The sequence below is a fragment of the Dipodomys merriami genome, unplaced genomic scaffold, assembly GCF_024711535.1.
Source record: "Dipodomys merriami isolate MVZ:Mamm:240054 unplaced genomic scaffold, mDipMer1.0.p SCAF_1, whole genome shotgun sequence".
Classification (NCBI taxonomy): Eukaryota; Metazoa; Chordata; class Mammalia; order Rodentia; family Heteromyidae; genus Dipodomys; species Dipodomys merriami.
In genome coordinates this window covers 54203338-54227627 of record NW_027202270.1, presented here as the reverse complement: position 1 = coordinate 54227627, position 24290 = coordinate 54203338, and the positions used below count along the sequence as shown (strand labels likewise).

Sequence of the window (24290 nt, the reverse complement as noted above, 5' to 3'; positions counted from 1 at the left end):
CATCATTCATGCCTGAAGCCATTTCATACTTCCAGAAGCTCTATTGTTCAGCTACCACAATGATCCCATTTTCCTGCCAAAATATGGAGGAGAATTTAGTTAACTTCCATGAAATCATCTTACCAGGAAGTCTGTGGGCTAGCCTCACCCCTGCCCACCACCAATCTCTTAAGAAAATCACTTTTGATAGTGTCTGGCAAAGGATCTCCTGGTCATTCAGTGGTCACTGGTGAGCCTGGAAGGGTTTCTGGAGTAAGCCTAGAACTGAGGATGATAATGTCCTTGGGCCACCACCACAAGGTGCCACCTGCTGCGTGGCTCTCTACAGTTTATTGGGACTAGCAGTTGTGAAGTCTGATGTCAGGGTGTGGCAAGGTCTGGCTCCCTCTTTCTGGTTTCTTGCCTCTTTCTGTTTTCTGCAATGATGGCAATCTTTGGTGGTCCTTAGACTGTGGATGCATCTTCTAACCTCTGACTCCATTGTCATCTGGTCTTCTTGCTTCCTGTTTGTATCTCTGATCTTCATATGAAAATATCAGTTGTGCTAGACTAAAGGTCTACCTTACATACATGTGAGCTCATGGTAAGCTAACTAATGGAATCTGAAATGACCCTAGTTCCAAATAAGGTTACATCTGTAGAATTGTAGAATTTGATCTTCAATGAATCTTTTTTCAGGAATATGATGAGATCCATATACAAGGCTAGCAATCTTCTAATTCCTTTTTTGTTTTTTTTTTTTTTTTTTTTTGGGGGGGGGGTCTGGTCATGGGGCCTGAACTCTGGGCCTGAACGCTGTCCCTCAGCTCTTCAGCTCAAGGCTAGCACTCTACCAGTTGAGCCACAGCACCACTTCTGGCTTTTTTCTTTTTGCTTATGTGGTGCTGAGGAATCGAACCCAGGGCCTCATGCATGCAAGGCAAGCGCTCTACCACTGAGCCACTTTCTCAGCCCCTCTTCTAATTCCTTTTTTTCTTTTATTTTTCTTTTGTGTTGGAACTGGGACTTGGGGTTTGACTTAGCCTCCTGAGTAGCTAGGATTACAGGCAAGAGCCATCAGCACCTGGATCTTCTGATTTCTTTAACTTTATGTTCCAGCTTTAAAATGGACAGGTGAATGCCCTACTTAGACAGAGGTGTGTAAATAGTAGGGCAGATCCTGACTCCAGGCTGGGGCTCACTGTTTACTACCAGGCTGTAGGGGGAAGAACTGGTTTAAAGGCCAGCAGCAAATGACAATGAGTCTTCTTAGAAAGACAATGAATGATACCTTCCATGTTGTTGGGGACTCCATTATGATACAATATTTTTCTAGCTCAAGACAGAGAAAAGAAGAAAGAAAAAGGACTTGGTTGTGGCTGTCATGTCTTTCAAACTCAAAAGCTGTATCTTAAAGGCAATGTAGTTAGTAGCACAAGCACCTATGCAGGAAAAAGAAATTCCAAGGGGCTGTGCTGTGCTGTGTATCTGGTCAAAGGAAAACAGTGCTTTGCTGCTGAAGCCTTTCTTCTGTGGAGCCATTTCTTCCTCCAGAGCTGATGTGGGTTGGGCTTGCTACAGTGACTCCTTCAAAAGGTAATCACAAGGCTTTTTTCCCGTGAGGTCTCTCCATCTTGTGGGGTTTTATTTCCTTAGTTCTCATGCTCATTACTGGTAAATGCAGGGCTCCCACTATCAAGCAAAAATTTACCCCCAGGCTTACTGTGTTACTAGGACACCGAAAGATTCCAAAAAGAATATGTAATTGTTTCTGGCAGAATGGTAGTGTGGCTGTCTGTCTCTGGCTTGCAGGATATCTGCTTTGCCTTCCGGCTTTCAGTGGTTAGCATTCCACAGGCAAGCAGGTAGGATGGGAGTGTGCTAATTAGATCAGGTGCTTGATCTTGAAGTCTGTACCAGCAATGACTAGGTAGTCAGCTTCGGAACTTTTGAGAACTACCTGTCTTTCTCGCTGTCTGCGAGGAATGTAATTATCTTGTCAGCCCGGAAGCTGTGGAGCACAGTTGAACGAGTGCTCAGCAGCAGTAACAGAGTGATAAGAGAAGACGAATGGACCTATGGTGCATGACTAGTCTGAGACAAACAGATGCACACAGAGGCAGTGGAGAATGGAGACCCAGAGAACAAAGAGGCTGCATTGACTATTTGTTCCTAAGGATACTTCAGATCTTCTCTTAATAAGATTAGCCCGCCTTTGGGGAGGGATTGAACACTGTTGCTGGGGAATGGCAGTCCCCAAGCCTTTTAGAAAGTCCTTTGCAAATGGGAAATGATCCCGGCAGCAGTAGCATTCTGTGTGCTTTACAGGGCAAGGACAGGTAATGCTGCTTTGAAGGATGACTAGCAGGAAGGTGATGAGAAATCACAAGCAGGTGTATGTGCAGTGACTGCTAATGCTCTCAATGCTCCAGTAATGTGGGTGGGTTGGCAGCATCAACATCTTCTCAGAGCTTGAGAGAAATGCAGAATCTCAGGCCTTAGCCCACGCCTCTTGAATCAGTCTTCACAATAGCAAGCTCCCTGGTGACTGGATACACCATAGCAGCTTAAAAAAAAATACTGATGTCTGAATCCCAGCCCCAGAGCTGCTGATTTAATTGGATCAGGACAATTGCTGGGACATTGAGTCATTCAAAACATTCCTTAGGCAATTCTACTAAGCCACAAAGTTTGTGTACTATTGCTACAGAACAGTCTGTGATTTAGGGGAAAAAAAGGCAATATGATGTTAAACCTGTATGTTCATAGTTCATATGGTATTTTCAGCCTGTCATACATTGGTGACATCTATGCTCCAAAAGTGGTGTTTTTTTGCCTGTAATCCTAGCTACTCAGGAGGCTGAGATATAAAGATTGTAAAGATATAAAGATTCTTAGCCAGCCTACCTAAGAAAGTCCATGAGATTCTTATCTCAAATTAACCACCAGAAAACCAGAAGTAGAGCTGTGGCTCAAAATGTAAAGTGCTAGTGATAGCCTTGAGCAAGAAAGCTCAGGGACAGTGCCCAAGCCCTGAATTCAAGTCCCACAACTGACAAAAAATGAGTATTTTTTGAATATCCGCTGTCTATGGAATAGCACGGCGCATCTACCTTTGTTTTCAAGATTGAAGGATATGCTTTCAGCCTTCCTCTCCCACTCTATTCCCATTGAGTTCAGTTCATTCCAAGTCAACTGGCTTTTTAAAGATTTTCAGATTGAAGGATCTCCAGTCATTTGTGGCTCTAGGGCCTTTGCATTTGCCTTCCCTTCTTGATACCTGTCAACCTTCAGGTTGCCCCAAATTTTTGTTGCAATATTGAGGGTTGAACACAGGGTCTTGAATGCTAGACAAGCATTCTACCATTTGAGCTATCCTCCCTCACCATCATTTCTTACAAGTAGTCCTAGGCTGGGCACTGGTGGATTAGGCTTGTATTTCTATCTACTCTCAAAACTAAGATTTGAAGATTGAGGTTTGAAGGCAGGTAAGTCTGTGAAACTCTTATTTCCAATTAAACAGCAAAAAGCCAGAAGTAGAGCTGAGGTTCAAATGGCAGAACATCAGCCTTGAGCAAAAAAAAAAAAAAAGCTTAAGAAACAGTGCTGAGGCCTTGAGTTCAGTTCCTAACCCCAGTACTCATAGAGAAAATATAATAAATACATAAAATATAGAGTCCTCTCTGAAGATTCTATCTAAGGAAGGTCTTATTCTCTCCTCTTAATTATTATCCAGGACCACACACTCACTCTTTTTCTATTTCCTTGATAATGTCATCAGAAGTCAGACCTGATTATTTGTACTCACTATATCCTCTGCCCCTCCCCACTAACAAATCCAAAGATGACAAAACAGAGACTGTTATTCTTGATTTCCTTAACACCTAATTCAGACTTGGTATGTACAGAGAACATAGAATGAGTGAATGAATAAATGAATGAAGATAGATATCAGCAGCCATGTCTTGTACATTTTACATTCTGTAAAAGCTACATACATTTGTTTACTTGTACTAGGTAATTCTTCCTAAATAAATGGTAGAAGTGTGTAGTTCTGACAGAGATGGCATGGTCCACCATACTTACAGTACTATCTGACCATATCTGCTAGGCTACCAGATAAAAAATAACATCCCCCTCCCCCGCCCCGCAAAACCAGGAAGACTTTTTAGTGTAAGTATATCCTTACTATCTCGTGGGTCATATTTATGCTAAACAGTTCTTGTTTATTTAAAATGCAAATTAAATTGGATTTTTTCTAGATTAGAGGTTTTGCTTGTTAGACAGGAAATCTTCTACTTAAGTCACACCCCTAGTCTAGATTAGGCATACAATTTCCCAATTCTATGGAATAAGTGTGCCAATCCCAGGGTTAATAAATAGCAAATAGAATAAATAGCTAATTAATGAATAATGAATCAATTTCAATAAATGGTTTTTGAAATTTTTCTTTACTTTTTGAGAATTTAATATTGCAGGTTCAATAAAATTATGTTATAATTAATGTTAGCCCCTTGTAGCATATTTGAGAATGACATTAAATATATAGGGCCATCAATGTAGTTTGTGCGCAAATGTTGATGCCTACATGACTTGAAGACTCTTTGCCATGAGGAAAGTGCTTTGCTGAAGCTAAATTCTTCATGGCAGTCAAACTGGGGTGACTTTCTGTAAACACAGCTGTGCTTCTTCCCACTTCTTTCTGTAGAACCCAGAGAGAGCGTGGGGGCAAGGTAACCCTACATCCTTAAGCATTTGGCAGTCCAAATGCTTGCTTGTAGCTGTGAGAATCCTCAGCAAAGGGACAGTTTGAGGAATAAGAAAATAGATACTACCTGGCATAGTGGTGTACATCTGTAACATCAACTACTTTGGGGTCAGAAACAGAAAGATTTCGAAGCCAGCCTAGTTAAAAATTTAGTGCAATTGCCTTCTCAACCAATAGACTGGGTGTGATGGGCACTCTTATCATCTCTCTTTGCCAGAGGCCTAGATTGGAGGACTGTGGTCTAAGGTGACCTAGGCAAAAAAGTATAAGACTTAATTTGGAAAATAACTAAGGGTTAAGAGCATAGCTCAACGGGCTGGGAAGGTGGCTCAGTGGTAGAGCGCTTGCCTTGCATGCTCAAGGCCCTGGGTTCGATTCCTCAGCACCACATAAGCAAAAAGTAAAAAGCCGGATGTGGCGCTGTGGCTCAAGTGGTAGAGCGCTAGCCTTGAGCTGAAGAGCTGAGGGACAGCGCCCAGCCCAGAGTTCAGGCACCACGACCGGACCCAAAAAAAAAAAAAAAAAAAAAAAAAAAAGAGCATAGCTCAATTGGTAAAGCACATGTCTAGCAGGTGTTCAAATCCTAGTACTTCAAAAAAAGAAGGAAATAAAGGGAAATGAAAAATGGCTTGGTTGTATGAAAGATGAAATATGAACATACGAGAAAGTAACCACAAGTCTTAGGACTGCGAAAAAGAAGGGATGAACTGGAAATGTACTTTGCTTGGGACTGGCGGTGGGGAGTGAGAGTTTTTTAAATTTTAAGTTAGATGTCATAAAAGTGTGGCAGCTCTAGGCTCAGAATTTTGTAGGATGACCTCGACTCCATTTAATGTTATTCTTGTTACTAGAAGTGATTGATGCATAACTAAATATAATAATTTAATTTTTATGCCTTCTCTAAGGAATGTAAATATGTAAACTCATTAAAAAATTTGAACATGCTTAATATGTATGCTGATTATGCTAAGATATGCAAATACATGCAAAGAAAAAGACAGGGAAGATTTGTGCTAAAATGTCCACAATGATTACTTATGTCTGAGGAATGAGTTTATGAATGACCTTTATTGGGTCTCTGAGTATTCTACCCCCCTCCTTTTTTTGTTTTTTTTCCAAAATGACATTTGTTAGTTTTGTATCCATAAAAAGAGTAGCTTAAAGTTTTGTTTTGGTCACACTTCCCCACTACATTTCTGCTGGAAGAGCTACTGATTCAATTTCCTTGGAAATCCACTGGGACAGAGTCAGTAACTTTTTGATGATGCCATTTCCCTGTGGCCCTAGGACTTCACTGTAAATCACGATCCTTGACTGAGAAATATAAGAATGCACAAGGCCATATCAGTGATGCCACACCAGTGATGCCACACAGCTAGAAGTGACCCAGATCCTCAGTTACAGGAGAAACACAAGGCCTTTCCAGGTTCATTGTAATAGTATAACAGTAGGCAGGGCCATGTAAAGAGATTCTTATCTACATGGCTCAGCCTAATGCTGAGGGCTACAATCCAATTGTGCTGTTACCACAGAACTGGTTAAAAAGGTGCAATTTATGTTATGTATATTTTGTCGTAATAAGAAAATATAATTCACAAAACCTCAAACAACTGGAATTAATGGTAATTTCCCTCTTCTCACTATTAATCATTTGTTAAAGTTGGAAATGACTGGCCTAGACCTTCAAATGATACACAAAGCCAGTTGTAGAAACGATGTGTGCTGCATGAAATTAAGTTGGTAAACCACAAGTACTAATTATTCATGAATTGTACACATTTTTAACAGCCCCAAAATGAATTGTGAGCATGATGAACAGTAAGTTCAAGATACTGGTTAAGTCTATGGAAAGAAAGAGGGGAACCAAACTGGACAGCTGTACATAGAATGCTTTCATACATTAAAATATATGAACAGATTTGGTGGCAAAGTATTAAGATATGAGAAAAGTTGGCAGTAGGAATGTGGTGTTCATTATATTATTCTACTTTCTGTATATTTCAGCTATATCATCTTAGTTAACCAATAATGTTTATCAGACCTCATGTCCCCATTTTCTCCTTTGATTGGAACCGGGGGTGGGGTGGGGTGACTATAGTTTTACATAGGTGGCCACTGACATAATGCTTCCTGTTCTATAGCTAGTGGTTCTTATCACCTAGAGACTGAGTGATACACAGGACAGAATCGAAGGTCTCTCTTCTCAAGTCTGCATATGTTTTGATGACTCTTTTCATTCAAATTCACAGCCAAAGTAAAGGATCCTAGGTCAACTGTGTTCTTGTGTTGAAGGGCTCTGGCATTTAAAGGAATTCATTTATTAGTTCATCTGTCAGGCAGCTCTGCTCTACCCTTGGGCTCTATGCTTTTTAGAATGACTTTAAAGTTGATGACTTTATTGAAAAGGCTGGTTGCTGGCAATCTAGTTCAGAATTAGCATTCCAGCACTGACTGTTTTTTATCAGAGTGGATTGAGAGCAGGGACTCAGATTATCTGGATCCAGATCTTGGCCCTCACATACAACTTGCTTTGCTATTTGAATTCTAAACCCATCAAAAAGAGGTAGATTGAGAAAATGGGTGTATACACTTTCTTAATCTTGAGCTGAGAAGGTGGCTCAGTGATAGAGTGCTTGCCTGGCCTGCATGAGGCCCTGGGTTCAATTCCTCAGCACCACATAAGCAGAAAAAGCCAGAAGTGGTGCTGTGACTCAAGTGGTAGAGTGCTAGCCTTGAGCTGAAGAGCTGAGGTACAGTGCCCAGGCCCAGAGTTCAGGCCCCATGACCGACAAAAAACAAACAAACAAACAAACAAACAAACAAACAAACTTAATCTCCAGGTTCTCTTCCCTATTATTATCATAGTCATTGTTACAAACCATTTCTGGCCCTTGGTTTCATCCCTATACAGTGGAGAACTTGGTCCAACATTACTATCCTATTAACATTGAAAGTAGTTTCATTGTTACCCCTTATAGCCAAGATGGTGAATGGAAAGAACACAGCCAGACACAGATTCTGGCTACTCTATCAGACTCTGCCATGGGATCTCTCTTTAGAAACGGTATCTAAAGTAGTCTCCTCCTGGTTTTTAGGCTCATTAGTGAATACTCAGTGTATGTTTGTGGGATGGGGCAGGTAAGACAGCATCACTTGAACGCCTGATTTCTGTACTATTTCTGTATTTATTTTCTGAATGTGAAGCTTTAAATTCTTAGGAGGAAATCATCAAAGCATCATGTGTGATTTAAGGGATAACTACTGATGTTCTTTTACGGTTGGGATTTATTCATTAGCAACTATGTTTGATAATCTGAAGATGTGAGTTTTAGTTCCAAATCCCTGTCTGAGGGAAGTTCTCTTTAATGGGGAAAGTGCAGGAGCTGGGTCTCTTCACTTTTCCCAGATCATCAGTCAATATCTTTTCCACTGCACTTGAATTAAGAACAATTTATTAACTCTATGGAGATATCTCATGACCCAGAAATTATTTTTCATCCCAAGTGATGTCACAAGAAAAGATTGAGAGGACAGGGACAACTTCATAGATTAGGCACTGAATTAAACATCCATACAGCTCACTAAACTTTATTATGGAGATCATTGGAATTTATGGTAATTCCTCATTTCCCTGGCTGAGTCTTCGATTGTTAAAAACTGGAGGTCATGGGATGCTGTCCTTTCATTTTATAAAACCCTTGTAATAACAATACTCACTAGACTCTAGACACTTTAGAAGTTGCGCAGGGTGGGGGAGTAGGGAGAGAGAAAGAGGGAAACAATGAGGGAGGGGTAACACTTCAAAAAGAAATGTACTTATTACTTTACTTATGTAACTGTAGCCCCTCAGTACATCACTTTTACAATAAAAAAAGAAAAATCAGGCTGGAAAGATGAAAGGATATCCACTGGAGCAAATTGATGTTTTTAAAATCTCTCTTAGCAAAAACATTGTACAACTAAACAATAATCAAACAGTCTAGCACAGAGCAAGGAGTCCAATTTCTAGTATGTTGTCCCTGTCTATGGTGGAAAGCTCAACAGAAGAAGAATAGGAGACATAAAAATGTGTCATTGATTTCTGAGAAAATGGAAGCTTCTATCCAGTGTGAGCCATATTCTCAACAGCTTGGTCTTAAGACCCAGGGTTGCCTTCTGTATCATCTGGTCCAGGGTGGAACATGAAAAAAGGGGCAGCCTGGGTTACACAGGACTCCAGCAAAGGCCAGGTGTGTCTCCACCTGCTCTGCATGCCTGGGCTTCCTCAGTTTGGGCAGGCATTTGTCACACAGAATTCAAGTTCCTAATTTTAAGATTTATTTCAATATTTTAAGAAAGATTGTATTTCTTTATTCATTCAATAAATATTTCCTAGCAGGGCACCAGTGGCTCACGCCTGTAATCCTAGCTACTCAGGAGGATGAGATGTGAGGATCACAGTTCAAAGCCAGCCCAGGCAAGAAAGACCCTGAGACTCCTATCTCCAATAAATCACCAGAAAACCAGAAGTGGCACTGTAGCTCAAGTGGTAGAGCGCTCGCCTTGAGCTGAAGAGCTGAGGGATAGCGCCCAGGCCCAGAGTTCAAGCCCCACAACCAACCAAAAATAAATAAATAAATAAAGATTTCCTAAAAATACACTATAATGAAAATTAGCAGGAAGATGTGCAAGATCACAATTCTCCTCAAAAACCAGTGGTCTGGCATGTGGCTCAAGTGGTAGATCCTGCCTAGCAACCACAAGGTCCAGTGTTCTTACTCAAATAAATGTCTGTATCTATATCCCTATTGTCTTTATTTACATATGCCCATGTCTGTATCATGTCTCTCTATCTCTGTTTTCATCATCATAATCATCTATCATTATATATGTGTCTCATAACTGGGTTTTTGTCTCGAGGGGAAAGGGCCTTTTGGTGGTATTGAAACCTGATTATACCTCTTTCCCTATATTTTAGACCCATGACTCTGTCCCAGTAACCACAGAGAATATCAGTTAGTATCTACAGATGTTAATGAATAACTGGACGTGTATGTTACAATGGACTTTGTGTTTGCTTTCTAATGGTTGTATTTCAGCATCCTGTCATAAGTAAAGGGTCACATAAATTATTATCACTGCTAACTTCACAAAAGTCTCATCTCTTCCCATCAGACATGGACATTTTGAAAAGATAGAGAATGTTACAACATTTTGCAAATAACCCAACTTGACTACTAACATGAGTTGATAATGTAATAAAGAAAACAGATTTAATTGCTCTCCCCAACCCCCAGCCCTTTATATCTAACTGAGAAAGGGAGACTAGTCAAATCAAAGAGTTACAGTTTAGTAGCCTCATGTTATCTTAATGTAAATTAGCAATAAATGTTTTAAAACAAGAGATGAGGTATAAACTTACTTTTTTAACTTGAGTAACTGAATCTTGATTTAAAATGGTATTTAGCCCTAGAGTATAATATACTACTTACTGCTCAGTCAATTATCTATCATTATCTTTTAAACCCTATAATTGGACAAACAGGCAACCATTCATAATAATAAGTTTGCTCCAAATCACTTGTTTGTGAGTCTAGGGTGCACAGGGTAGTCATATTAAATTGAAGGCAAAAGTGCTTACTGGACCCTTTCCATTGTTCCAACAGCATGCAGAAGCACTGCACACCTGGGCAGTCCAGACCATCTTTGCCAAAATTACTGAAACAACAGTCATTTGTCCTGGGCTCCACGAGCAGATAACATCAATCTTATTTGCTGCAAGACAGAGCCGCCATTGAACCTCACCCATCCCTGCCTGCTGTGCAGGCACACACGATGCTTAGCATATAACTCAGGCGAATAATTTGCCTTCTGGAATTTCCATGAGCTCTCACCACTTAGTTGTTTTATTTATCCTATCACTGGTTTTATTTTTCAATGATTCTTTGGTTGTTAGGCTCCTGATAACACAGCTACCCAAACATCAGGTTGCATAAGCCTCCAGCACACACAGGGCTCCTTCTAAGAGATTTAAATGGAAAGGCAACAGAGGCCATTATTGGTCTATTTTCAGTTTTCATTATCAATAAAACAAGAGATCAGCATTTTCCTGCTGCGTGAAACCTTTAGGGAAGTGTAATGTTGCTGTCATTATCTGTAGACCAGGCTGCTGCCTGGCCCCACTAATGCAGATGGAATGATGAGCCCATCAGAATAAAAATAAAAGAATGAAACAACCAGTCACAGAGTGGGCTGCTGACCTGCTCTGCCACGTGGCTCCCAGAAAATGTCCCTTTGAATTTAGTGGAGCCTGGATGGCAATGACCACAGATCATGACAGAACATAAATTTACCTCATAATGAGATTAGTAGGCAGGCAAAATAAATGTCCTGCTGTGATACTAGAGACAGGCTTTAATCTGGTGCTTTCTTTGGAAATGATTTTTTTTTTTGCAACAGTGAAACTATGGATGCAACTAGCTTCAACACAACAGATTCTGCTTTTCCACATAGTTATTTTTCATCATCCTCTGTCTTTTCTTAATGGCTATTTTGGCTAAGAGAATAAATGAGTTGTGAATCTTAAAGACAATTACTGAAGTGAATCATGGGAATTCACGTTCATGATCATCAATTGTGTTCTCCAGACTCTGTGTGTGAGTGTGTGTGTGTGTGTGTGTGTGTGTGTGTGTGTGTGTGTGTGTGTGTGTGGTGTATGCTGGTATTGGGGCTTGAACTCAAGGCCTGGACCACTGTCACTTAGCTTTTTTGCTCAAGGCTAGGGCATTACCAAGTGAGCCGCAGCACTATTTCTGGTTTTTTGGTTGTTAATTGGAGGTAAGAGTGTCATAGATTTCCTGCCTGAGCTGGCTCAGATCTCAGCCTCCTGAATAGCTGATGAATAGGCATGAATCACTGCAGGATCGTTTTGAAGACAAGTTCTACGTAGCTCCCTTTGCCCCCTCTATGCCAAAATCTGTTAGGGAAGAAATGTTATGACCCCTGGGTCCTCTCACTTTAGCCTTAAGGATCAAAGCAGAATAAACTCACTATTGTATATTTGGGGTCTTAAAAAATCTTCATTGCAACACTACACTTAAAAATCAATGGAAAGGAGTATCACATACTAAAAGCCTTAAGAAAGTGCTTAGATCAGGTGACCCCATATGGGTCTCTGAACAGAACAAAAGCCTGAATATGGAGCTTGATTGCAAGGGACTTCCTTGGCTAACAGCAGAAGGCAATCTCACCTGGGAAAACTCCCATTAACAATTCAAGATCTCATCTCCTTCTTGGTCCTTTTAACTCAACCTGATGCTGGTTCTTGGGCTGCCTTCTCCTTAGCAGTGAGTGAATTTAATCAAAGCCTTCTGAGACATAATCTCAGGCTTTCCAAGCAAATTAAGAGGTCCTTTCAAAAGGAACAGGTGACCAGATTCTAAATTTAAGAGTATCGGACACTTAGGCATACAAGGCACGGGCAATTTAATTTCTCTCTGTTTTCTAAGGCACATGCTAAATATTTCTTGCTTCCTGGTGCAACTACAGAATAGGAGGAGGAGGAGGTCACTTGCTAGCACCTCAATTTGTAACAGTTTAACGTACTGTTTTTCTTAGATTGGAAAGAAACCATAGAAATCTTTGTGGAAATGTTTTACAGTTTATATGGTATTTTACAAGTATCATTTCATCTAATGAAATAATCCATTTACACAATGAATACTTCCATCCAAAAACATAAACTATAAGTAAAATTTAGCAAGCTTAAAATTTTTACAGTCTACTCAGTATATTGTGTCTCTACTCTTTCCTATTCATTTAATTTAAAAATGTCAACTACTTAAAGTCAATTCTCTGCTCACTCTTGTTCTTCTCTCTGTTCTCTATTAACTCTGTCCTCATCATATGAAATAGTTCAAGAAGAGATAGATTAATTTTTTTCCAGGTAAGTGGTCCTCTCTTCATAGTTGCCTTCCTTATTTCCATAACTTGTTTTTGCACTCTTACTATATCTTCCCTTACCTCTTTTGTATCTTAATGTTTGTTATTTAAAATGCAAGCAGTATATGAGTCCATTTTGCCATGTGCCTAGTACATTAGGTATGTATTAATGGTTATCTAGTGGCCTGCCCATGCATTAAAGTGACAGGATGAATGTCAGTTTCACGACACATAATCTTCTTGGAGGAATTTCCCAAAATTTGATTGCTTACCTCATATAAACGAACTTGTTCTTGGGTGACAGCAAAGATCAGTAACACATTGTTTTGTACAAGTTTGTCAATAAGTTGTCCAATGGTTGGATATTCCTAGAATTAATATATAGATTTAAATATCATCTTAAGAAAAGAATATAAAATAAGGACGTGAAGGGTAAACAAAAGGAGGAGGCTGCAATGCTTGGTAAGAAATGTACGCATTATCCTGCCCATGTAATTGTAACCCCTCTGTACAGTATGTTCACAAATAAAAAAAAATATTCTATTTGTGAAACAAACAAACAAAAAGAATATAAAATAAAGATTGTTATTTCGAAGACATCTTACTGCATTGTGCATTTCAGTGCTCACAAGCCTGACTGTATCTATCTCTAAGTAAGCAAATACACAGTTCCTATTTTTTACCCATTTGGTTTATTATTTCTTAAAGCTCTTAAATTCAAGTGCTAAGAGTCAGTTTCTGGCGATGTGGTGCATGTGTTATCTCATTTCTAAGCAGGACACTTGATATTTATTTCAAGACTTATAGTGTTATCATGTTTTCAAGGATAGAGGAACATTTCTTCTCTAAGCACCACTGGTCAGCAGAGAAGAATGTTATAATAGAGGGAAGGGCAGTTAGACTATGATATATGTGACTGAGGTGGCTTCAGTTGCTCTGAAACTCTTCCTGGAATTGGATGAAGTCCCGTGAAGGTTGAGGAAGGGGCGATCTGTGATGGATAACACTTTATTTGAAACATTTCTATACTCATGAGTTTAGTCTCCTTGGCTTTTTAATGTCATAATTGGTTTTGGAGGGCCCTGTTTTACTCTTATAGGACAGTTGAAAAGTATTGCCTTTCAATCGTTGTGATAAATTTAAAAACATAGTCAATCCTAAGTGATATATTTTTCAAAAATAAATCATTAATTATCAGACTTGAAGATGGACAGGATTTTTCTTAGATGATATTGAGAGGAACAGTTGCCTTGAGAATCCTAATGAGGATATTGGGTAAAATACACATAACGGAGGAGCCTGAAACTAATTAAACTAAGAATGCGCTGCTTATGACGGAATTCAGATAAAATGGAGGGACACTGATGAAAATAGCCTCCTCATACAGGAATACAGGGTGTTCCTATGTTCTTATCACAACTAATTGTTTTTGTCTAAATTCTTTGTAAGCTATAAGGGCCAAGTTGAGAGAAATTCATACTTTTAATCACATTTGGGTCTTTATTAGTAAAAACATCAGTGTTTTTTTAAGTTAAGTGACATGCTCAGCTAACTCTGCTTTCCAATTGCTCAAACTTGAAGCTCTCTTCACCCTGAAGCCACAGTGCCCGCTGTCTCCTTCATTCCTGTACCTGTCTTCTGCAGTGTGGGCAGAGCCAGTGTTACACCCAGCCCATACCAAATGTGATTTTCTATTTAAATAAGATCTGTGAGTTTGAGTCTCACAACTATCTTGGAAACATGCCCTATTTATTGTGGCCTCAGGATTCTGGCATGGCTTTGGGTGGACAGGCAATGCTCCAAGGACCCAAAGGCATTGCAATAGTCCTGGCTCTGGCCATGTAGAAGAATTTATTAGCAAGAATGAAGTGATCATTCATTATATGAGAAGGTCATGTTAGACAATGTTTGTTTTATGATCTTCTTATTTTTAAGATGTTTATTTTGAGGCATTTGAAAAATTGAAAGAAAATAACAATGAAAAAAGGGTCCATTTCTCAGTTTTATACCCATCATTGGCTAAAAGACTTAAAAGTGTCTGTCCTCACTATAAGTTGAATATGAAAAGGTATACTATGTAATTAAAGAATATATATGATTGCAGAATATAATGGATCAAAACAAAGCTGGGAGATGGTGGCTCATGCCTTTAATCCTAGCTACTCAGGAGGCTGAGATCTGGGGATTGTGGTTCAAAGCCAGCCTGGGCAAGAAAATCTATGAGACTATTACCTCCGATAAACTACTGAAAACTGAAAGTGACATTGTAGTTCAAGTGGTAGAGCAATAGCCTTGAGTTGAAGAGCTCAGGGACAGTGCCAAGCCCAGAGTTCAAGATCCATGACTGACAACAACAACAACAACAACAACAACAACAAAAAGGTGCATGTGGCTTGTGCCTGTAATACTAACTACACAGGAGGCTGAGATCTGAGGATCATGGTTCAAAGCCAGCCTAGGCAGTCAGTTCTTATCTATAATTAACCATAAAAGAGCCAAAAGTGGATCTGTGGCTCAAGTGGTAGCACTAGTCTTGAGCAAAAATGCTCAAGTGCCCATATCCTGAGTTCCAGCTCCAGGACAGTCATACACATGCAAAAAAGTAAGTTAGGAAAAAAATTCATGTTTAATTTTACAAACTTAGGTCAAAATGGTACTAATTTATGAGTTTGTAGAGAGAATTTTTTCTCTTTCCTATAGATACTCCTACAACTTTATATTTAAAGAGATCCCTTCAGGTTTTTAATCAAAATTTCTCCTTTGTGAAATAGGGACAAAATGACCTCTCCAGGTTATGACTTCATAATAGAACTCTATTTCATGGATTAGTGAGCATCTACTATGTTCTAGGCACTATGATGTCAGTAAACAGAGATCACAAAGCAACCTTGGCCCCAAACACTTGGTCCCAACAGCAAATGACAGATGGAAGCATGTTTTTTCCACATACAGATATGCAAAACATCTGTGTTATAGGGTGAGCCACAGAGGATTGTCTAGGGGCTAGCAGAGGTCAAAGAGGGCTCTCTGGGGTGGTAATGGTTTAGCTGTGTTTAAAATGGTCTAGCTGTGCAGCTAGAAAAGTTAATCCAGGTAGAAGGAATAATGTACAAAAAAATAGCACCCAGGTGAGATTGTGAATATGAAAAAAGCTCTGAAAATTTTACCTTGTTTTACAAAACTCATTTTTTTAAATGCTGCAGCATTTTTTTAAAGGACAGAGCATAAACCAAATGTTACTAAGCATCAACCAAACAGTGCCTGATTAGCTATTTCCCTATGAAATAGGGAGCCCTATGGCCCACATAAGTTATTTTTTGTTGCATGACAACCATTGTTGCTTCAATAACCGATGTGTGGCCCCTACCACAGTACTGAGTGCAAAATACATACCAAGACAGTTGACATGTAGTATTCATTCTTATTGTCCAAGTGACAGAGCCCATCATTGGGAATGACAATGCCTGCTAGTTTGCTGTCCATTCCAAAATGAGAATCAGCATCACTCACAAAGACCAGGAGATGGAGTGAATCATTCCGCCAGCCAATTTTTTCCTATCGTAAGAAAGAAAAATTAGGCTGCATTGGAGACAGGCAGGTACTTACTGAGTGCAGATCAATTCTGCATGGACACATTCAGATTACAAGTAATATATTGCTGATCTATCTATGTTAGTCTTTTTAAATCTATTGTGAGTTGGTAATATATTAACAACATGAAATTTTCTGTGGCATTTGCTTTTTCTTAGATAACACTTGCAGATGATTTATGTTTTAGGAAAAAAATAGCTCTACTACAAGCAGTATTTTGTTTACCTTTTGCATAGTTAATTATTTTTACTACCCCACTATCAATTCTCTAGGAAAAAAATGAGATGAGGAGATGAGAGAGGTCATAGGTAATTCCATATGCAAGCTGCAGCAAAACAAGTCAAAACACAATATAAAATGAATGCAAAGTAAGCTACTTTCATTAAAGTGGTTCCCAACATTTTCCATGTATTTTTTTTCTAATGATGTCCTTCAAATATTATAAACCTAGTAAAATGTAACAATTACCAAACAAAGGACAATAACAAGGTCCTGCTAACTGAAATTGACTATAGTCTATATCTTAGTAAAGTGCTTTCTTCTAACTAATACTTGCTCAGACACTACTGGGCAAAAGCTACTGACTTTTCCAACCTGCCTTCTTCTTCTTTTCCTTTCTCTAATTCCTTGATCCTCCTACCATTCAGGGTCTTTATCCATGTTTGTTTCCCACAAACAGCTTTGTCTAAAGGCAGAAGAATCATGCTCTTGAATATTTGTCAGATAGTCAAGAAGGAACAGGGTCCCTACAATGCTATCGAGGCAACATGACTTCTGATGCTGATTTATCAGTTCAAAATAGACAATATCCACCTGGGCTATTTAACAAGACTGTATCACAAAACCAGGGGCTACACATGTATCTCAGTAGTAGAGGACTTGCTTAGAATGTTCAAAACAATAGATATCTATCATATATATAGGTATGTACTGACTTGATGCATTACCCTTTTTAATAATATTCTGTCTTTCCAAAAAATAAATGATCATAATCTCTGAAAAGGATTTCTACACAATTATTGTCCATACTAAATTTTCCTAACATGACTACAGTTTTTTTTATTATTCAAATGGTAGACAGGCAAGTCCTGATTTCAACATGATTGAATTAAAGCTTTACAGAAATTTTGTTTTAAGAAATAAATAAAACATAGAAATATGGTTGTCAAAGGAAAGAGCATTTGCTAAGCCTTCCAAAGTAGATTTGTGAAACATCCCCCACCCCTGTGTACCTTACACACAGCAGCCTGCATAATTGCATCAAATCCACCCTCAGGCGTGTCAATATTAGCAGAAATTTTCTGTTTCTTCACGATTTCATTGAATCTTTCAGCATCATTTGTCAATGGCAAAATGTGCTTGAACCCAAACGTAGGCAAACAGAAGTATGGAACACTACTGCAAATGTAAGATGTAAAAACATATAATGCATGACATAGCCAATACATGTGGTAGCCTAGCAACATTTCCTCAAATGAAGATTAATCTATTAATTAGACTTATTATCCAATGTATCTGAAACATCTTCCTGTAAGCTGGCTGTGAATTTCCTGGTTTAGATTACTATTATCATCTCACACCTGTGTCTTCTGTGCGACCCTGCTGGCTAGCATTTAGAACTTACTGTGTGTGTCATGCCCTGCTTCAAACTCAGATGACAGATAAAGAAATCAGATCTCCCTCATTCCAGTAGGTATAATTACTTCTTTACATTGCTATCCAACCCAAGTCTTCTACCATTATTTACCTTTGATTGTATTTTGATATCTCAAGCTGTTGTCAGTATGACTCATCCCGTATTACAATAACAGTAGAACTTTTCTTCTTCCCTGTACCTTCCTATACTCCAACCTTGTTTGCCACAGGCCTAGAAATCATGGCAGGGCTCTTAGTGCTGGAGTCCAACTCTACTGTGATGATTTTCCTGTTTGAAATGATTCATAAGTTTAATACTAAGTCCTGTCCAGTATTGCTAAGAGCAAAAAGGCTGTGGCGTAACTTATGTAGAAAATATGTTTGTGATACAAACTTTCTTCAGGAATTGCACTGTTTGTCTTTAAAAGTTCAATGGTAATGGATCAACAAAACTATTAAATCATGTGTCTTTAAAGAAAAACACCACATAAAAAATTACAATGTTGTGACCAGAGGCACACAGGAACCTAGCCCTCTTTTTACCTTTGGAACAATATTCAGTATTAGATATTCAGTCCTTGGGACAAAGTGATAGAAAATGATTACTGTGAATGATGAGACTTGACTGCTACAAATCCAAATGACTATAGGTTCTCTTACACTAATATAGCTCTTGCTGGGACTGGAATATTGATGTATGTAAGGCTGTTATTTTCTTCCCATCAGTGGATATGTGCATAGTAGCTGTTCCTATGTATCTGTCCCCCGACTCTAGAACAACAGGGTTGGAGGAACTTGGCATTGAATGGCATAGTCAGATAGGTCCCAAGACAATCATCTCCTTGATTAGTTCTGGTCCCTCCCTCATCTGGTCAGGTTCTTGGAACAACAAAGGTTTTACAACTCTGTTCTCAGTCTACTGAAGAACCACCTCCAGTTCACAAGTGTGAACCACTGGCAGCCAGCTTTATACTTTTGTGAGAAATTTATCTTTGTTGGCTAGATTATTCCCTAACCAGATAGCTGTAATTATTTTACTCGAACTGTATGCTTTTGGAAAGTAGAATGAAATTTCAATCTAAGTCATGAAGGAGACCATGTTGTGAAAGCAAAGCAGGGTGTTAGAGATGGCTCACACCAGAGAATGGGAACTTGAAACCAAGGCCCCTTCTTTGATCAAAATTCTTCTCAACAGAATGCTCAAATTTGCATGCTACTTTCTTAGTAGAGCATTGAAGACAACGGGTACTTCTCACCACATAAAGATTCTGCCTCTCTAGATAACAACGGATTCACATTAAAATGTAGAATCATCTTTCAATCATGAAGCATGTCACATGAAAATTTTGGTGATGATACATAGCAAGAGGTTAAATCATCTTTTTCTGAGAAGGGTTAGAAATCATTTCCATTTTTTTCTTTTTGGATATATTCCATTTGCAAGAGGAACCTATGCACTGTATACTCACAAATGTTTGTGCGTACATACAAGAAATCTACTTAAGCATTTCATGGCTCAGTTTCCCCTCTTGTAAAATCACAATGTGTTCCAGATTGTTGATATCAAATTCAAAACAAAACAACACTGCAGGGCATATAGGGAATGAGGTTAAGCAAAGCCTTTCAAATGTGATAGACAGAGGAAACAATTTTTATGCTGTTATATGTTTTTATTGTAAAAATACTGTACAGAGAGGCTGGGAAGGTGGCTCAGTGGTAGAGCGCTTGCCTTGCATGCCTGAGGCCCTGGGTTCGATTCCTCAGCATCACATAAGCAAAAAGAGAAAAGCTGGAAGTACTGCTGTGGCTCAAGTGGTAGAGTGCTAGCCTTGAGCTGAAGAGCTGAGGGACAGCGCCCAGGCCCAGAGTTCAGGCCCCCCCCCCAAAAAAATACTGAACAGAGGGATTACAGTTACATGAGTAAGATAATCCTATCGAGCATTGTTACCTCCTCCGTTAGATATATTTTTAAAGCACATTTACTCATTTATTGATACAATACAAAGAAAACCTGTCTTTTGCTCTGTATCTTAGACAATAGCAAAGGCAACATTTTCAAAGGCATAAACCACCTTAGCATTCTTACAGGGTAAAATAAATTGTTAGTGCCTTTCTTTCCAATGAGAATAAAGAAAGGTACTCCCCAAAGCATTAGAGATTTGGTTAAAAGAGTCAAGTTTCTTTTGTGATATTGAAGGCCTTATACTTAATAGACAAACACTCTACCACTGAACTATATCCTGAACCCCAAGGGCAAGTTTTAAAGTGTGACAGTGCACAGACTGATGCAGTCCCTGGCATCCTCAAGGGTTTTTAAGGTGAAACATTTCATAGTAATTCAGAGATGTCATCTATTTTCTTACTGCATGTCTTTTGTGCTGATAAGAGTAGTAGTGAATGAAATTGGGGGTATTCAGGACTGCTGTAGCAATGGTGCCATTCCATGTTACTAGTTCTAATAGATGTATTATATTAAATATGCATATATAAGATATATAAATATTATATATATATATCAGCAAGTACTTACCTTAATAAGGAGAGAAAATTCTACTTTTATTTGATTGTTCTCAGTGGAGCAGTAAAAATTACTTATATGCAATATGCATCTTTTAAACAATGCATGAAAAATATGTGTAAAGCAATTCTGCTACACATAAAGTACAAAATCCATAGAGAAAAGCACTTGTGTGAATGTCTGGGCTATATGGTCCCTTTACTCATTGAGCACCATTTTCAGGTGAAGGAATGATTGTCAGCCACACTGTTATTTCAACTCATGTTTTAGCAGGCTTTTTTTTTTAAGTGAATAAAGAGAGTATCACTTCTAGGAGAACAAATGCTAGTATTCGTTACCAATAATAACTCAAGGTAATTAAAAGCTAGAAAAATGTTCATTTGCTACCTAGGCAATTAGCCTAAATGCTTCTAAATGCTTTCCAATACTGCAAGACATATGTGCTGAGAATGGTGATAAGATAAACAAATACGATTTTTTGATATTGCATCATAAGATTTGGAGGTCTGGCATAACTCAGTTTGCATCATGTTGCAAAATCATGCTCTGGCAAAAGAACTACTCAAAGTGAAGAAACAACAACAATGGTTTGTTTTGGAAAGTGAAATGTTCATTGTTATTGATTCCCATTCCACACTGAGATTTTGTCATCTAGTTTGAGTATAATATTAAAAGAAGAATATCACAGTCACTAGAAAAAGCTATTAAGTGCTTCTCCCTTTTACAACTATATTTCTATATGATGTTTGGCTTTCATCATGGAATGTTATAAAAATATCTCAAGAGATGAAATGCAGGAGTAGATATAAGAATACAGTTGTTTGCTATTAAGCCAGATGTTTGAGAAACTTGTAAAAATGAAGAATAGTATAATTCTATTTTAGAACAAAAGACAACTTTTTGCTTTGCTTTGGAAAACATTTATTTTTATAGAAATTTTATAATAATATGCAATAGGTTTCTTATTATAATTATTAAATGAATCAAATATTGAACATTTTCCAGTTTTACTTTTTAGAAAGGTTGATAAATTTAACACATAAACTACAGCACTTTGGGGACTTAATTGTATTTAAGATAAGGTTTTCCTATGTAGCCCAGTCTGGCCTGAAACTTGTAATCTTTCTGCCTGTCTCCTGAGACCTGTGACTATAGATACGTTCTACCACACCTCATTGGGGTCTTAAATTTTAAGAGTGTATTGAATGTCATGAGATCTTGAAGTTTGAGGATTACCAGATATAGTGAGAGGAAAAAAACCCACCTATTTGCATGTCATGTTCTGAAGTCAACCAATTTTCAGGGTTAGTATAGAAAGTTAATACTATTGTTCCCATATATAGGAGAAGAGATTGAGTACAAAGCATTAAGTTGCATAAAGTTATTATTTAAATCCAGGTCTGAAAAATCCTTTCAGGCTTTGGCCATTTACCTATCATTTTCTTTCTACTTAAGAAATTTTTACTCTAAAATTACAAGTTTGACCAAGAGATTGACTTTCTCTCTTGGTGTCCTTGTGGGGGTACAATTTGAACAGAGGAACTGAGATCTAGGGAGCTAAGGGACCAGGAAAACATAAACTGTTGTAAGAAGAAAAGGACTTTGTATTTGGAACTTTACGAGTAAAATTTTTCCAGAAGAATAAGAGAAACATCCTTAGAAAACAGGACACAACAACCCTTTTAAGAGATCACATGCTAGGCACTGGTGGTCCAAGCCTATAATCCTAGCTACCCAGGAGGCTGAGATCTATGGATTACAGTTGGAAGCCAGCCAAGGCAGGTAAGACAAGATTCTTACCTCCAATTAAACACATACACACACACACAACTTGGGAGTGGAGCTGTGGCTCATGTAGTAGAACATTGGCCTTGAGCAAAAAAGCTCAGGGATAGTGCCTAGGCTCTGAGTTCAAGCTCCAGGACACACACATACATATGTGATCCTCCTTTGGTCTTCTCCCCAAACCATATTCTACAGTTATTAATGATACTTACTATTTAGAACTTAGTATTGTCAGGCCCTCTGCCAAATGCTTCCATTCAAGATCTCATCCAACCCTTACAATCATTCTGTGTGATCAGTGTATATTGATTCCAAATTTACCCACAAAGATACTAAAGATTTAAGAGGTGAAATGATTCACTTACAGTCACAGTATAAGTGAACAGATGAGTCAAGACTTAATCCAGGGCTGACTGGAGCCCCTGTGAATCACCATGAATCACCATGAATCACCATGCTCTTCTATGATTACCACCCACCCCCCTGCCATCAAAAGAACTTCAGTTTCTTGGGGAATGTACTTCAATCTTAGTCTTCCCAAATATTTCCATGCCTATCATAATGGTTGGAGCATTGTGAACAAATTAAATAGCTAAATGAATACATGAATGAATATATAAATATTTCAGAGCCAAATAAAGGCCTCAAGTACTTTGATTGCTTTGATCTAGAGGCTTGTTTAAGGATAGGGGCTTATTATTTAAAGGTATTGACTGCCAGCTTAGCTGAGCCATCCCATCTTGTTCATTTTAATTGTTTTCTCTGATACTATTTCTTACTCATTGCTTCCCATGATTATTATTATATGTCATGTTGTTATATCTTATCTGGTCTGTGATAAGAATAATCTCAAGAGGACTTGGTAATTCTTGATGGAACTGCCATTTAGATTCTATTGAAGTTTGTTTCAGGTACCTACCATACCAAAAGAAGTAAATATAAACTTCAGGCAGGCATATATCATATTTTTAAAGACCAGAGACTCTGGCATGCTTTTCTATTACACAGGAGGTTATTTTTAGCATCATACTTATTTCCCTTTATAAATAAGTCAAATAATTGCTAATAACAAGCATACTTTACTACTTTTTATTGGCATTCTGTTACCTTATCTGATAAAGAATTAAAGAAATTGGCTTTAACCTACTGTCATTATAAGGACTGAATCATGGTTATACTGTTTTCAACCCGGGGGCTGGCATAGAGCAAATGGTATTTTTTTAATAGATGGATATTAAATAATTTGAATTTGAGCATACCATTGACTGTACAGGTAAACCATCATAAAGCAACTTGCCCTTGACCATCACCAGCATAATGCATGGTTTCAGGAGATGATTATGGAATATTATAGTGAGTTGCTGCCTCATTTTGTACTGAATTTAATAGAAACGAAGGCTATCAAAACCTCTAAGCTAGTGAGGAAGCCAAAGCACATCAGAGGAGGCATATTATTTTAACAGAAATTATTTTTTATGATGGAGAAATATTGAGAAAATGTAAGTTAGTATCAGATGGCTTCGGCAGGCAGTTGTCATTGAGGAATATAGTCTCTGAGGGGCGGGAAAGGCCCAGTCCAATGGGACCTGCAGTGAAATGTCTAGCCTAGTGTTTTTATCTACAGAACACAAAGCCTGCTTCACACATCTTGACCTTCCCAGTAGGCAGGGTCCCAAGGCTGGTACCATGCAGTTAAGATGACCTCACCAGAGCTTCAAATAACCTGAGAGAACTGTTGAGATCTACAGAGATGAGATAGAAATGCCAGCAAGCTCCTCGCAACAGTGGCACAGGAGTTGAAGTTATTTCTATAACGATCAGGAATGCCAGAGAATCACTTACTTACCTGCAAGGGTTGGCAATTTCCTCTGGTGTTGTTTTCATAAAAGGGGAGACAGGTTTTTCCACAAAAGAGCCAAAGCCCAGTCTAAAGTTGCTAGTTAATTTAGACATCTCCTTGGCAAGCCGGGAGCCCAGCTCTTTGATTGTGTTGAGGTCATCATCCATGGAGGCTGAGAGGTCCATGAGGTAATACAAGTCCACCGGGTAGTCCTCTGTCTGGCGGACTTGCACTTGCAAAGTCTGTTTCCCACC

At 38.5% G+C, this 24290-nt stretch overlaps 1 protein-coding gene across 7 annotated transcripts in view; it reads right to left on the bottom strand.

The window, feature by feature from the left end:
- The window catches only part of Itgb6 (integrin subunit beta 6), a 127749-nt gene that overhangs the window by 41410 nt on the left and 62049 nt on the right, over positions 1-24290 (bottom strand). For all 7 annotated transcript variants that reach the window (XM_070022355.1, XM_070022341.1, XM_070022310.1 and 4 more), the window contains 4 exons: positions 24043-24289; positions 17491-17656; positions 16061-16222; positions 12940-13035 (listed from right to left, as the gene is read on the bottom strand). In XM_070022355.1, the coding sequence (XP_069878456.1) occupies positions 12940-13035; positions 16061-16222; positions 17491-17656; positions 24043-24289 (671 nt within the window). The remainder of the gene's footprint in view (positions 1-12939; positions 13036-16060; positions 16223-17490; positions 17657-24042; position 24290) is intronic.